Source organism: Brachycentrus maculatus, unplaced genomic scaffold, assembly GCF_059751285.1.
Source record: "Brachycentrus maculatus isolate JH-2025_06_01 unplaced genomic scaffold, ASM5975128v1 h1tg000263l, whole genome shotgun sequence".
Lineage (NCBI taxonomy): Eukaryota > Metazoa > Arthropoda > Insecta > Trichoptera > Brachycentridae > Brachycentrus > Brachycentrus maculatus.
In genome coordinates, this window is record NW_028281014.1 from 1,676,570 (window position 1) to 1,692,678 (window position 16,109).

At 34.2% G+C, this 16,109-nt stretch overlaps 1 protein-coding gene and 1 long non-coding RNA gene across 4 annotated transcripts in view; both read right to left on the reverse strand.

Annotated features, from left to right (window-relative positions):
• Positions 1 to 1,662: 1,662 nt before the first annotated feature.
• LOC148305729 (uncharacterized) lies at positions 1,663 to 5,211 on the reverse strand. Its single transcript, XR_015838124.1, has 6 exons — positions 5,176 to 5,211; positions 5,017 to 5,097; positions 4,489 to 4,742; positions 3,664 to 3,753; positions 3,476 to 3,564; positions 1,663 to 3,331 (listed from the first exon to the last, which is right to left on the reverse strand). It is a non-coding gene; the product is annotated as an uncharacterized LOC148305729 (long non-coding RNA).
• Positions 5,212 to 9,353: 4,142 nt separating this feature from the next.
• The window catches only part of LOC148305730 (fatty acid CoA ligase Acsl3-like), a 48,484-nt gene continuing 41,728 nt past the window's right edge, over positions 9,354 to 16,109 (reverse strand). For all 3 annotated transcript variants that reach the window (XM_088266188.1, XM_088266189.1, XM_088266190.1), the window contains 6 exons: positions 15,098 to 15,316; positions 13,946 to 14,061; positions 12,766 to 13,207; positions 12,279 to 12,413; positions 11,594 to 11,869; positions 9,354 to 10,593 (listed from right to left, as the gene is read on the reverse strand). In XM_088266188.1, coding sequence (XP_088122314.1) covers positions 10,439 to 10,593; positions 11,594 to 11,869; positions 12,279 to 12,413; positions 12,766 to 13,207; positions 13,946 to 14,061; positions 15,098 to 15,316 — 1,343 coding nt within the window. In that variant the 3' untranslated portion in view covers positions 9,354 to 10,438. The remainder of the gene's footprint in view (positions 10,594 to 11,593; positions 11,870 to 12,278; positions 12,414 to 12,765; positions 13,208 to 13,945; positions 14,062 to 15,097; positions 15,317 to 16,109) is intronic.

A 16,109-nucleotide genomic window follows, 5' to 3' on the forward strand; every position in this document is an offset into this window, starting at 1 on the left:
AAAATTAATACCATTATAAAACTTCTGTTTATCATTATCGCAATAAAGGAATAGATAATGAAAGTATATTTATATGCATCTACCGAGTTGTGTGCCTACGCTAATCAGTTCTGTTTCAGGGCTGCGAATGAACTGAATCAAACCGAACCAAACTGAGCAAACCGGAGCCGAAACCGGAACTTGGATTCCTGCGAATATACGTTGTCCCGATTTCTTCGTGAAATTCTCCCAAATAAAGGTCGTAAGGAACCAGAAGAGTCCGTTAAGAATGTTGTTATTCGTTAATTTTCGGCCAGTTCGCAAAATTTTCTATTACTTTAGAGCTCTAACCCTAAGGTGTTTGTAATATAAGCGAATTAGATATCGATAAAACATAGACTATACTAGTAAATTCACGTGATCATGGGCGTGGCTATTCAGCCGCTGTGAAATAGAGAAAGGATGCAATTCATAAACATCGAAAATAAACGCAAACGAACGGTTTACAAAGAGCGGTTTGAGCGATCCACGATCCGCGAAGTAAGTTTCAAATGTAACAAAAATGACGTTACCAATGATGCAGATGGGAAAAACGGAGCTTCAAAATTCGGCTCATGTGAAACTATGCAAAACTAGCGCGCAAAGCGCTCCGGTTTGTTCTAGTTACTAGTCTAGTTCAGGCATGGGGAACCTGCGGCCTTTTGATTACTCTGATGCGGCCTTTTGACTGATGCCAAAAAAAAAACACAGATTACCGATGTGTAAGCGAGAGAGAATGAGTGAGCTCGCTTTAAGCACCAAATATTCAAATGCTTTCTAACAAAAAGCAGATGCAAATAAGTCATTTTAGGTTGGTAAACCTGTAACATTAACAAGAATTTTTAATGATTTACGTACTTTTTAAGTATTAAGTATGTTTCTTATAGATACGCAGCTTGATGATCAATAAATTGATTTGTAAACATGCATTATTTCTATATATTTTTTAAAAATTGCATTTTCAACAATTTATATTGTGATATAATTACAATATTTAGGAGGGGTGTCAAAGTTTTCTTTACTGCGGCTTCATGTTGAATCAGATAAGTGAATGTGGCCTTTTGAAATAGAAAGGTTCCCCATGCCTGGTCTAGTCTAAAGGTGGAGATTGACCGGAGCATTTAGTCGTAACGTAACACGTTACGATGCGAGCATTTAGGCAGTCAGTACAGCGAGCCGAGCGCTCCATCCATAGTTTCGGATGCTCGGTGATGCTCGCCGCGAGCGATGTTACGACGTTATGTTATGACGAAATGCTCCGGTCAGTCTCCACCAAAGATTATATACTAGTAAAGATTGATATCTTTGTCAAATTAGTATGGTAAATGATTATACGTGTTGAAAAAAATCAAGAAAATTAAATATTCTCACTATTCACACTAAAAAATAACCTACGCAGAAAAATCAGCTGATCGATGCACTCGACAGCCTTATAGAGAAAAAAAGGAAGAAGAAGCTCAAATGTCAAAATCAAAATAACCTAAAAATGCCATCGACATGAAACTCTGTAAAATGCGTTTCGTCATTTTCCCGCCTTTTCAGGAAAATGGCAAAATACGCATTTTACAGAGTTTTATGTTGATGACATATTTAGGCTATATTGATTTTGACATTATTCAATGAAATTGAAAAATGAAAAAATCATTTAGCTGGTAAAAAGGTTTATTATATCCATACTTTGACTGAACCGGAAGGTGAACCAATTACATACTCGAGTTGTTAGAACTCTTAGTTCTCTTAAACCTATAACCTTCTGGATCAAATCAAAGAAAATTACAATATTACAGGAATATATAAAATTATTATTGTACTTAAAATTACACACACAAAGGGCACTTGTCCACTACCCAGAATTTTACCCTCCGGCAGTCAGGTTTTGAAAAGTGAAAGCGACTACGACAGTGTAGCGTGATCGAATTTACGCGCAACGTGTTCACGCATCTATCAAGAGCTCCGATCCGAAGAAAGATGGAGTAAAGCACAAGCCAATCCAAGCCAATCGTCGTTTAAAAACGCTAACTGACGTGCCGGACGGTAAAATGCCGTGTAGTGGACAAACGCCCTAAGGGCACTTGTGCACTACACGGAATTTTACTGTTTGGCAGTCTGGTTATTGCAAATAAAAATTATTTCAACGGTTTAGCTTTAGTGATCGAGTTCATGCTAACCATGATCGTGCACCGATCGAGCGCACCGATCCGGAGAAAGACGGACAAGTGCACAAGCCAATCATCTGTTTTTTCATGCTAACCTGACTGCCGGACAGTAAAATTCAGTGTAGTGCTCAAATGCTCAAACTAGGTCCCAAAAAGCCTTCTTGTTTACAACTAATGTGCATTACTTTAAACGAAAGTGCTTAAGGCATTACCAAATATTGTATTTATGTTTCATATCAATAAAGAAATATTGTTAAATACATATATCGAATTGTAAAGTCACCAGGAATACTGAAGAGTTTTCTTGGACCTATATATTATAGAAATGTACTTTTAGATATAAATAAATAAGATCGGCCTCATTTGAACAATTTTAGAATAACACAGTGGTACCCTGATCACACAATAGCTATAGGCTTAAGGCCAAATAAAATAAATTTCTTTGTAGTTAGAACAATACCCTTCAGATCTGCATGTTTAGCACCACTTTCAAAAAAAGAAAATTATTGAGGTTGCTTGTAAGGTGTGTAAAGCCCTTTTATCCTAATAGTTAATGTGTGATCGAAAAACATTGCAATTCGATAAATCCATTTCGTAAATTGAAATTTACATGAGGACTCATTTCATAAAATATAACAATTATGTACAAGTTTTTACTGATCTATCATTATTATGATATATCATAATAATAATATATAATTTTATATTCTTTTGTTTTTAAATTGGTAAATAATATGTCATTAATGCCGGGTTTCAGCCTAATTAAGTATAGTTATTTTTCAATGGTTACTGGAGAAGGCAAAGCAGAGTTTAGCCAGTAACCTGTAGCCCTTAGGTCCTTCTGTATATAAAGCGATAGCAAGAGCTTTATCTTTTCAGGTATATCATCTACCTTTTATGGCGATGCGATTGTTTGATCTGACATTAAATAAATCTATAAGGAATCAGATTTAACAACGAAAGGTATTATACTAATACTTTCCCCTCTTAATATCTACGAGCAGCAATGTGCCATTGTTCAAATGTTGTCGATTTCTTTTGAACATATCGAAGTTGCTTCTTCGTCTTCATCGCCCATGTTCAGCTTTTGATTCCTTGGAGTCAGATTAGAAACTCTCGATTCTCCAATAAAATTGACAAAACGGGTGGCTGTACTCCTAAAATAAATTATATTGCATCAAATGTAAAGTAGTAAAATATTTTAACATAGAATTCCACAGAAACGTGTATAATATTAAAAGGTGTGTATGAGAACGAATGAATAAGAAATTTGATAATTACATTAATGGGAAGATACATACCACATGGTTCAGTAGCTAATAAAAAGGGTCTGCTAGCTGCTGATTCCATTGGATAGCTCTGCTAGTACTCGGTAACACGGAATAAAGAGCTGAAAAATTTAACTTAATTAATACCAAGACATAATATATTGATTTTAAAATATTATTGAAGTAAAATAAATGATTTCACAAAAGAAAAAGATACATACACCGGGGTTCAAGAGTAAACAAAGAGGCTCTGCTAGCTGCTCATAATAATTAGAGAGCTCCGCTAGCACTAGATAACTCGGAACGGAGAGCTGTAAGAATATAATTAAATTAATATTGGGTATGTAATAGAGCCACAAGAATCTATATACATGTATATGAGAAATAAAACCTCGATAAAATGGACTAATTGGAGAGAATGGGTTAGAAAATAGGTTTAAAATAAACATTTTTTTCTTGTTCAAAATATGAACACTGTATTTAGATATAAATAAACAATGCAAAACTAAAAAAAAAATATTGTCTTCGAACACTCGTCGTGAAGTGATGTTGCTGTTTGATATCGATACGCTTTCAGTAATCCAGCTTTGAAATGTTTTGTTTGCACTCTTTCAAAAAACAACAATTTTTTTCAATCAACCCTCTAAATTTACGAAAATGCATACAATATAGTAGAACTTCGTTATCTGACGAGTAGTTGATAAATGTTATTAGATCATCGAGATGCGATCTTAACACTGAAAACTTAATTTTTTGCAGTGTTGTTTCTTCTTTGCTATCTTCGCTTTTATCCTCTCTTCTAAGGTTCCCTTTTTCTGCTATTTCACTTTCAATCATGATACAAGGAGAAGTACTTCTTGATGACTGCAACTACCCATTGTAAAACATCCTCCTCACCACTTCGGCATTGTTATGTATTGTCCTATAGAAATCAGGATATTCAAACCCTTCTAAATCTGTCATTGTATATATAAATTGCGTGTAACATAGTACAAAAAATAGCTAATAAAATAAGCATAATAAACATCAACAGATAATTAACTTACGTCGTATTTCGTTGCTAAAGAATACTCGTTTAGCAGAGGCAGGTTGAGGAAAGATCCAATTAGTGATAAATTTAAATCTAGTGCACTGATATTAAATAACATCCCTTTGTTCGTTCGTTCACAGGGAAAATGTATATCTCAAACATCAATTCTTGATTTGGATTCTCGAAACAAATTCGATTCTCGAAACTCAAAAACAAAAACCAAGATTCGTTTTGTTATATAATGCCTGATTGAAATCTTATCCATACACCCTGAAATAAAAAAGAAATTTGTAAAAACCATTACAATTAAAATATAATAACATAAATATGTAATATTTTGAATAATTTTAAAATTAACCGGAGAAAACAAGTGCGTAGTAAAATGGCCGTCTAAATTCGGTTGAATTCAAGATTAAATATACGAAGTTCTGAGTTACATACAAACTATAAATAATAATTAAAAAAAACATTAGTTTAACGTTACACAACATAATGAAAGTGATAATGCAGAAATGATAAACATCAGCAAATAATTTAAACTTACGTTTCTTGCACAATATATGTTTGGCAGTGAAACATTGATTCCTTTTGGATTGATATAGAATGCCTAGTTGAAATCTTACACCTGAAACAAAACAGAGATGATATAAACTAATAATATTTGTATAAACCATTTTATTTCAAATGATTCCAAAAAAAATACCCGTGATAATGGAATGGTCCGCAAGCACAGACTAACTAATTTATATAAAGACCGCCAACTGCCTCGATTTTTTATGGCTGGAAGTGATATTCGCCAGTGGCCGGAAGTGACGTAAACGGCTAGAAGTACTAAGCTCCCGGCTGGGCGTGACTTCGCCGCGGCTGAATGTCAAATCCACCCGCCGAAATATTTATCATTCATTTTTCAGGTTAAATGGTATTTATATTGAAATTTGTTGTATTACATAATTTCAAAATTATAATATTAATATTACGAAGAAGATATTTCACTATTTAAATTTATTTATTTCAGTGTAAACAAAAATAGAAAGGTCACGGCTAAAACGCGACATTTATAAAAAGAGTTCAGGCGATTAATAATGGTTACTCAACTCAGCCTTACAATGGTAATGGTAACTTTTTTGAAATTATTATCTCAAACTATGTATAAATATAAGGCTTTTCAACAAAAACAAAAACGATAGAATTTTCGAATTACTTTATTATATTTAAAATTCTAGAAAATACAATATTTTAAAAGGGCAGAAGGAGTGCTCACCACTTTCTGAAGTTATATTTCTTAACGGGGGTGCCAGCGCCCCTTTGTGGGCGTTTTGGAAGTCTGGCTAGGCGTTTTTAAATTTTTTGCATTTGGGGGGTGCTGCAGAAGTTCAAGGGAGCGTTGTGTCAAGTAAGAAAAACTACACTTTCATACGCAAAATTTAACTTTAATTTTGGCATAATACTCAATATTATCAAGTTCTTCATATGCGGATTTCTATTTTTCTATCGATAATTGTCTATAACCATAGTTTGTATATATTTATTTGAAATATTTGAACAACTTGTTGGTATCTCGTATTTTTCGTTCCCGTTTTGGTGTTTTTGTTAGTGTATTAGTGTGTCTCGTCATTTCTGGTCGCTTTTTGAACAATCTGACGTTTACGAGTCGACCCCCCCTGTCCGCAAGCCAACGGGAAAACGGCCATCTTGGTGAAGTTTTGTTTACCTACCGAAATCATATGTTTTGATGGTTGGGGAGGGGGTAAACCACAGTTGAAATGATAGAAGGTATTTTTAAACTCGTATTGTTCTGCGCATGACGTCATAATTTAGCCCATTCAGATCCTCGGATACGTCATTCGGTAAATAGCTACTGCGCAAGGTCTATCGAAAAATTTATTTTTTTCCCCTTCATACCCTTCTTACCGCAGGAATCAAAGATGGCCGCGAGATATCACAGGCTGGTCTCCACCTTAAAAAAATATTTTTTTATAATTCTCTTTATGTTTATCTATAAAAAATCTGAAATAACAATAATTTCATTTACAAAATTCGCTTGTCGAAATAAAGCATTTTAGCAAGTCGGCAACGTATCATTACACATATCCATGGTTGAGGAAAGTAGGTAGAAATTCCGATAAAGTAAGTAGGTAGAAATTGTTAGTTTTTCTTGCGATCAAAATAAAGATAATTTGATCTCCCTTATTTCTTTTTCAGATTCCAATAAGAATACCACACGTAATTTATTCAGTAATAAAACAGCGCGAAGATGCCTATTACAGTAAATTATTATGCCGTACAAATAATGTCGTATCTACAAATTATGAAAATATGAGGTTGAGCTCAACAAAAAAAGATCAAAGAATAGGCCAATTTTTTTATTTATTGAAAACATGAAAAGAAGAATAACTAGTCAAAAGCAACTTAGGGACTTGTGGTTGGTTTCATCAATTTTAATAAAAATATAAATACAATTTAAAGTTAAATATTTCAACTTACGTAGGCTTAGTGATGCTTGGTTATCATGCAGTACTTATAATCACGTCTAGAAATTCTCTAATTTTATTTGTTCTACAAGGTGCTTTGTAGTTCGAATTATTCGTAGCCGAACAACGAATTCCGTATGATGTCTCTACTTACGAGACGAAGTAAATGTATCAAAAAAACTCAAGCTCAATAACACCGAAAGGTGTTACCGAATTGTCACGCTTTACCTTTCAATCCGTCCAGTCTAATCTGAGTTCATTCATCGCAGCTATAGTTTATGTATAGCCGCCGCTAAAACTTTAAAAAACAAATTATGCAAAATATTCCTCAACTGAAATACACTGGAACCTCTCAAAACGAGTACTTCGCATAGCGACCAAAAAAAAGGTTGAAAAGTTGCTCCCTTAACGAGCGATGTTTCACATAACAAGTAACAGAGGAATGGCAAGCCCCTTTTTCACTACATTCTGCTCACTTCTGCTTTGAAAAAACTTTGGCCAGAGAGGGTTGTCAAATGTGATTTTGAAACAGTAACTGTAGAGTCTACAGTCAACGAGATTGTGTCATTAGCCAATATAATAGAACTCAAGGTGGAAGGTAAAACGATGATATTGAAGAGCTTGTGAAAGAGTACAGCCAAGTGCTGATCACCGAAGTGCTTATGTAATCGCATCGTGTTTCACAGCAAGAAATTATGGAGAAGAGTTTGTTAATGAAGGAGGAAGAAGTAGCAGAGCAACAATCTTCTAGCACAATAAGAGAAATGCTGAAAGCATGGGAAACCGTTGCATTGTATATAAAGAAGCATTACCCTAAATAAGGAGGTGGCTATTCGTGCTACAAATTTATTCCATGATAATGATGTGGCACATTTTCAAAAATTTGGAAGCGTCGGCAAAAACAAATGTCTTTTAACAGTTTTCTAATTAAAAGGGATTAATTATTTGTCATAAATTCATATTTTTACTTACGTTTTCTTTCAAATCTAAATAAAATTCCAAGTTTTACACTCCTTAAAAATTATAAGTTATAATTTATAAGTAATTTTATTTGAATATACATTTAAAAAATCATATAAAAATTGAGTTTTCATTCGGCCTGGTTATTAACGCATTATCGTATTTTACATTGATTTGTATGGGAAAAATGTTTCGCTTAGCGAGTAAGATGCTGGAACGAATTTAACTCGTTATGAGAGGTTCCACTGTATGAGTATTGTTTACCAGCCATTCGTTAACTTTATTATTTAATTCATTCAATCAATCCCATTATTTTAAAATAATGCCGCAACTATGTTACATAGGTTTAAGATTTATTAAGCAGGTACTTATTATTATTATTCCCTGATGGTAAGCATTTTTTTATATATGGTCAACATGTATTTGTTGATCATACATGGATATTCACAGATAGCAAACGGGCCCTTTGATGGCACCAAATTTGACTGGTTTTTTGTTGTTTTGATTGGCCATATTGATTCTTTTTATTCAGCCCAATAATCATTTCGAACAATATCTAATTAGGAGCAGCATAAATTTACATCCCACATGTCATCTGTATCGACACCCACTTTAGTTTTTATATAGTCCGAGAGTTGTGCATTATTCCCTTTGTTCAGCTCCATTGGACTGGTTGACTTACTGGAAAACTATGTATGACAAAAATTCTGGTTATTGTCAAGCAGATTTGATTTACTCAATATTGATGTACATATTGAGTTTTATAAATTAATTTTCAGTTTTAAGTAATTTATTTTCAAATGTCTTAATTTTTTACATGAAAATAATAATTCAGCAACAAATAGGCACATTTATGGCATATTTAGACGTGATTCATAATTGATATGAAAATTTGACATAGTAACAAAAATTCCATACTAAAACAGATTAGGCTGTTGTCACCCTCTGTGTCCTACCCTCATCCAGTTGAAATTATCACATTCTTCAATAAATTACCGGAGCTCAAAACACATGTATTAATTACTAGTCCGTAATTTCTGTTTGGGTAACAAGGCTGTGATGTAAATTCAACAAATTTTGGGTTAATTTGCTTTTGGACATTTTATAATATACTTATTGTAACTGCAGACAGTTGGTAGAATTCCATATTGAATTGTTGGGTAATATATCCAAAATTAAACAAAGTTTATTTGGTTGAATTCTACATTTATTTATGTATATTTTAATACGTGACGCGTTTCGTCTTCTTAGGACATTATCAAACACTCAAAGTGTTTGATAATGTCCTAAGAAGACGAAACGCGTCACGTATTAAAATATACATAAATAAATGTAGAATTCAACCAAATAAACTTTGTTTAATTTTGGATATATTACCCAACAATTCATTTTATAATACATAGTTGGTACAAGTGTGAAATAGTCACATAGGGGAATAAAACACACATAATTCAATATAGATTTCTTTATTATTTTTAACATTAATAATTCCATCAAAATGAGGTTAAAATAACCTCGAAGCTTAAGTATTTTACAAATTCATAATTGGAAAATAATAAAAATTAGCAAGATTAGCTGTTGGAAGTATGGAAAACATAAAAATAAAATAATTTAATTATTATAGCACTATCATAACGTGCATATTTTTACAGTGTGGATATTTACCTATACCCTCGACCATTAGTGATACAAACATACCGCAATAACGTAATATCATATATTTTAACAATTATAATGTATTAATAATCAAAATGCAGATAAAATTATATCAGTCTTAACTAACAACAACTAAAAACATAAATTAGCTCTCATACTTTAGTAATGTATTTACAGAAACCAGTAAGTAAATCAATCAGAAAGTATAATCACTAACACTTTCACTCTCTAATGTATTATTATGATGAACAGATGTTTCATGAAGGATGGAGTGGATGATGGATGCCAAATAAATTACAATTAATAAGGTGATGTTTTAATTATGTAATAATTTTATAGAGTAGTTATAAAAAGAATAACTATAAATATTTATAAATACAATTATGTGAAGTAATTCACAAAGGTACATTATATTATGTTTGACATAATAATTGAAAAAAATTCTCATAATTATATAAGTAAGAGATATTCCTCGGATGCCGTTTGCGGAGATAGCGGAATGACCATATTCCACTACCACCGATTGTACACTATACTCTTCTCGCCTCCCTACTGACCGAGTGATAACTTCCCTCTCAATTCTATGCTTCATTTTATAAATTATATTCTCCTTTAAGTGTGGATTATTATACACTGTAATGTATCGAGAATCTCTTATGTTCACGAGCAGCAAACCACCGTTGTACTGTACAAGATGTCTCTTTGTACTTAATACATATTAATTTTGCAATAAGTAACATGCGTTTATTATTATTACTATCTTACGAGTTTAAGGTAGTGACCAGCGAGTAAACACAAGACAGGACTATATTTTACATAAAATACTGTTGTAGCGGGGCGAGTGTCCGGTGTGAATTAGCTCTCTGAGAACATCTACTTTCAAGAAGCGTACATGCGGTTGATGTCTCCCTGATATCGCTCCTGAATGTCCTTGCGTTTAAGTTTGAATGCGGCAGTTACCAGTCCCATATCCGGAGACCAGACTTCGGAGCAGAGCTTCACAGCTGCGGGAACTTCAAACCTTTCCAGTTTACCTGAAAAGTTACAATAATACAGCATATTACAATAATATTACAATAATATTATAATATTACAATAATACATTGAGATATATTTGAGGTTATCGGTAACATTGAATATGAAGATAAAATAAAGGTTACAATTCAGCATAATATCTTCCACGTTATGATTTCTTACAAGAAACTAGTTTTTGATATTATTTATTGATTCGGCATTAACTTTGTGGAATGACAAGTGGATTAATTTTAAAAAAAAACTTGTAACATACCACTTAATGAGTTGTATTTCATTACACATGATTGGTTTTGAAAACTACAGATGTTTTCATCTACCGTTGAATAGTAAAACGAGCAATTTTTTTTTTCAGGTATATATAGAGGTTGGTATGGTAATACATAATAAATAGGGGGGAGGGGTGTTGGGGAACTTTTTTTTAAAAAGAGTCCCATTCTTTTTTGATCATCACAAATGAACACAACAAAGAAAAAAAATTGAATGGTTTTTAAGCTTTAGTAATAGGGATTTGAGGCCTAAAATTTGTTAATTTGAAAATCCCTTTATTTTGAGTTTGAATAACTTTGAAATGGAGGTATACTATTTTTCTAGCATCTAAAAATAACTTCTCGGGAGAGTATGAACAAAACTTATCATAAAAATTAGGCTGCTCAAAAAAAAACTCATAGTGACATCTGTGGACTTCTTCGCGTAATTTATTGAAGTTTTTAAACAATTTGTGTAATACTCACAACACAAATAAAATGTTGATAAAACACCTTTACTAAAATTTCTTTTAGCAAAACAGTTAGTTTAATAATTACTAAAACCCACTTTTGCATGCATTGATTGCGATTGCATTTTCACCAACAATATTAGTGGATTTTTGGTTTTTCTATATTGTGACCACATAGTAAAAATAACCTTCCACCACAAATAATTTGGTTGGCCAAGTTAAATAGTGCATAAACTAGGGATTTCTGGGCATTTGTGATGGCAGAATGTCAGTGTTGTACTCACATTTCTTGGCATGTTCAGCTAACTCCTTGATGACTGCCTTTTCTACGGCAGAACTCTGACACAACTGCTCGTAGTTAAGTGTGGAAAGTCCAATCTTGGTGGCTAATTCCTCAATCTGAGTTTGGTTCGGTACAACCAGAGCTACTGTGTACTGCTTCGTGGAGTCACCGTACACGCAGATATTCTCAACAATGGGACAAGTCTTCAACTCGGCTTCAACTTTACCTAAACTGACATACTCTCCGGCCTGAAGTTTCACTAAATCCTTCTTACGATCTGTAAATTAAATACATTTTTTAGATTAGCAAACATTTAATTCATAGCTCGGGAATGTTTATTATTGGATTTAACATAATATTAACACACCATGGACGGGAAAGTTATTTCTACCGGCTCGGTCGATTGATGCTTAAGGACAGGAAGGGTATTTTTTCATTTCAAAGACAGAAAAGAAGGAATTATATTATTTTGTTTTTTATATAAATATAATATACCAATCTCTTTATTAAGGTCTTAACTATAAGCACATAATTATAAAATCCCGTCGCCAGCGGTCCGCAGGCATAAAAAATACCCGTCCTTAATGTGTTAAGATTATGTTTGAATTTTGAGATTCTCTTAATCTGAATATTAGATTATTTATTATTTGCTTATTGAAATACAGCATTAAAGAGAGAGAAATTACCAATTATTTTAATACACCCATCATCGTGGATTTCTCCTATGTCACCAGTCTTGAACCAACGCTTTCCATTATACTCCATAAATTCTTCTTGGGTCTTTCCAGGTAATTTGTAATATCCTACTGAGACGGAATCACCTGAAATGAAACCAAATATTATATTTTTTAAATTGCCTACCGACGAGTAAAATACTATGTATTTTCTTAAATGTTTTTTGCAGTTACTTTGTGGCACATTTTATAAACTTCATAAAATGAAACAACTCTGTTTTTAACCACTTCTTTATTGGTACACTTTTTCTCCAACCGGTTTCGACAAGAACCTTGTCATCATCAACATAACATGTATTTTACTAAATTATAAATTAATTTTAAAACCTTACATTGCTAATTCGGTTACTTTTAAAATTGTTCTGATAATTGTCAAAGTTAGCAAAGTGACCGTTACACCACAGAGAAGATACATAAATGCATTCAAGAAATGAATTACCTCCGATGTAGATCTCTCCTTGTGGGAATGGCTTGTTGGTAACACGGTACTTTCCTTCCTCCCAGTTGACCAGCTTGATGTCGCACGTGGTGTTGGGCACCCCCACCCGGCCCGTGGAGCGGTCGTGGCAGTCCATCACCGTGGCCGAGGAGGTGGTCTCCGTCAGCCCGTAGCCCGACACGACGTCGCAGCACAGGCAGATCCTTATCTGCGTGTGCGTGTCGGGCGCCAGGGGCGCTCCGCCCGAGATCATGAGCCGCAGCTCTCCCCCGAGGAGGCTGGACACCTTGCTGAACACCAGGCGGTTCAGGAGCGGGGTGTCGTATCCCCTCTTCATCCACTTCTCTTTGTACACATACGCCCAGCGGAAGAAGGCGCCCGCAAATGGCCCACCCTTAGATACCTTTTCCGTTATTCCTTTGCATATCCTATCCATGATTAACTGGAATAAACAAAAAAAAAAGCATTTCAAATAATAGTCACGTAAATTGAATTTGAACGTATTAAAAACTTTCGATGGAAAAATGACACATTCTATTATTTAAAGATATATTAAATACAAGTTGCAAGTTTGTTATCGTTGCGACATTAACTTTTTAGCTCCCACAACCGAGTTGACACACCTGACATGTCTATGGTCGCAACGCTGGGCATACAAACACAGGTTAGGCGTTTTTGATGGCTGCTACAGACGGAGCCGGTATGCATATGGCGACTGTAATTTTTTTGTCTATTGTCTCTGGTCCATACATTAACATATGAATTTTAACACGCCGGGTGATTTCGTGTTGAAGTTCTCGTCATAAATGTGAAAGAGCGGTGTAATTTTAACCAATTAGTAGTCCTCGTCATCCCAAAATAGTAATGCCAAGCATTGACATAGTAATACCGACATTCAATTCAATTCAATTTATTTATTTATTTATAATTAACATACAAATTACAAACTAACATAACAGTTTGAGTAAGGTACTTTAAATGGCCTAGATAAAACATGGTTCTAGCAGAGGAATCTCAAGGTGTCGGCTATTTCAAATAAGATTATAGAGATTTTGGAATAACGCTTTAATGATTTTGGTAGAATTGCTGCTAGAATGTGGTTTGTAATTCTAGTAAGAAATGTAAATGAAACATAAAAATGAACCAGAAAGACTTTAAAATGAGAGATTTGAAAACTTACGGGAACAGTGGTGAGGCATGTCGGTTTCAGAACTGTGGCGTCTCCCTTAGTGCCTCGCTTTATCTTACTGGAACTGTCTATCATTGTCAGAGGTGTAGAATAGCCAATAGGAACACCTAAAATAATTAAACAATAAATAGAGATAGAGAAAAAATATTACGAATACCTTAAATCCAATCGCATTACTAAGCCTACAACAATGCACACTGCTCACAATATTTATGAGTTGCTGGTTAAAATCTTAACACTATCTGCGGGAAGGGTAATTTTACCGTTTCACTCGACTGGTGGTGTTGGGCGGGAAGGGTAATTTTACCTTTTCACTCGACTCATCGTAAATTGCGTGTAAGTTATTTTTTACGCATGACTTTTGCGGCATCTTTTGATCTCATATTGATGTATACAGTATGGTTAGAAGTTATCACTTCTTTTCAGAGATCTCTATTACGAGCGCAAATCCGCCCGCAGATAGTGTGTTAATTACTTATAAAAAAGTATTCAGATTGTAATAATATCATCATCCTGCTACTTAGTGGTCGGTGCTGAAGGTCCCATTCTTGAAGGTTCGATTCTCAGGGGAGTCAAAACAAAAGTGATTATTTTAATAATGATTTAATGTCACATGAAGCGCAGGACCGATTACCTTGCCTTCATCTAATGTATGTTCGAGACAACAATGCATCGATGCGGTGCAGTGCCCTATGCCCTATGATGAGGGTTAAAAAAGGAGAATAATGATTTTTGACTAAGGCCGTGACTCATTCTTTGATAAATTATATGGTAATCGCGCACTTTCGCTGCCATATGCATGATAAGACTTAGGGAGCAACGCTCTGATTGGGTTAATAATAAGTCATCATCATCATTATCAAAATCTTATCCGCACCTCAATAGTACATAGGGCACTGCATCATATAAATGCAGTTTAATCTTGATCGTTAATACATGAACGAAAGGTGATCAGCCCTCCGCTTCGGTTTCCAGTTCAGGGTAATATTGAATAAATACTAGAGTGAAAAAATCACTTACATTTATTTTATTCGAATCGAACCCGGTACCTCCAGAACAGTGGCCGAGCGTGCTGACCATTACACCACCGGAGGCGTACATAGTAAGTACATGATCTAAACATTGGAAATGGATTTTATTTACCAGTGAGTAAGCATAAGCTTTCGGCCAGAAGTTCAAACACGTGAGCCAAAGGAAGGAAACCTATCAGGATGTCGTCTGGCATTATGGGGACCACGTCCGCAAACGCCTTCATCGTGGCCAGCAGGTTCTGGTGGGACAAGATCACTCCTTTGGGAATCCCGGTGGATCCCGACGTGTACATGATGATGGCTGTGTCCGTAGGACTCGGGGGTACATCGGCTGCGAGTTCAAAATATACTTAAAAATTTTGCATCAAAAATATATGAAATTATTTGCATGGATTATGTCAGAGAAAATAAAAATTGATTTTTAATAAAAAACAAATAAGACTCACTCCATACCAAAAAAAATATTTATTTTTAATTTACTTTGTTTATAAAAAAAAAAATGTAAAACGAACTCCCTCTCTTAACACAAGTATCTACTTTATTAGAGAGGTAGAAACGTTATATTTAAAATGTATTGTATATTTACCAAATATTTTTCATTATTTAAATATGTATTTTGTAAAAAAATAATTGTTATTTGTAACATGAACTTTATAATGAACTTGTTAGAATTTGACACTATGGAAAAGCTGATGACGGGATTTATTAGACCCACAGAGTCCATATATCTTTTTTAATTACCTAACTTGTGACTGAAATCTAGCTACGGCTCATGCAACCCAGCTTATCATGAACCTACTTAGTCTTCAACTTTTTAAGTTCTATAGCCTATGCCTACTCGTGAGTGGATTTACTCTTATGTTTATAATTTCATGTAATTCATGAGTGGAAATTCTAGGCAAAAACACTCGCTTCCCAGAGTCTAAATAAGTTGTAAGAAAGCTTTATTACCATCTTAATCTCTGATACAAATAGACCGGTAGCGGCTGATATTAGCCGATAAGCAGATTTTCAGGCTCCGGTAGGAGTCTCAGTCAACCAGCCGCCGACTGAATTCATGTAAAATGTGAAAATGTTCAACCCCGACCCCTTGCTACACATTTCTTTACAAAACATGCAGTCTG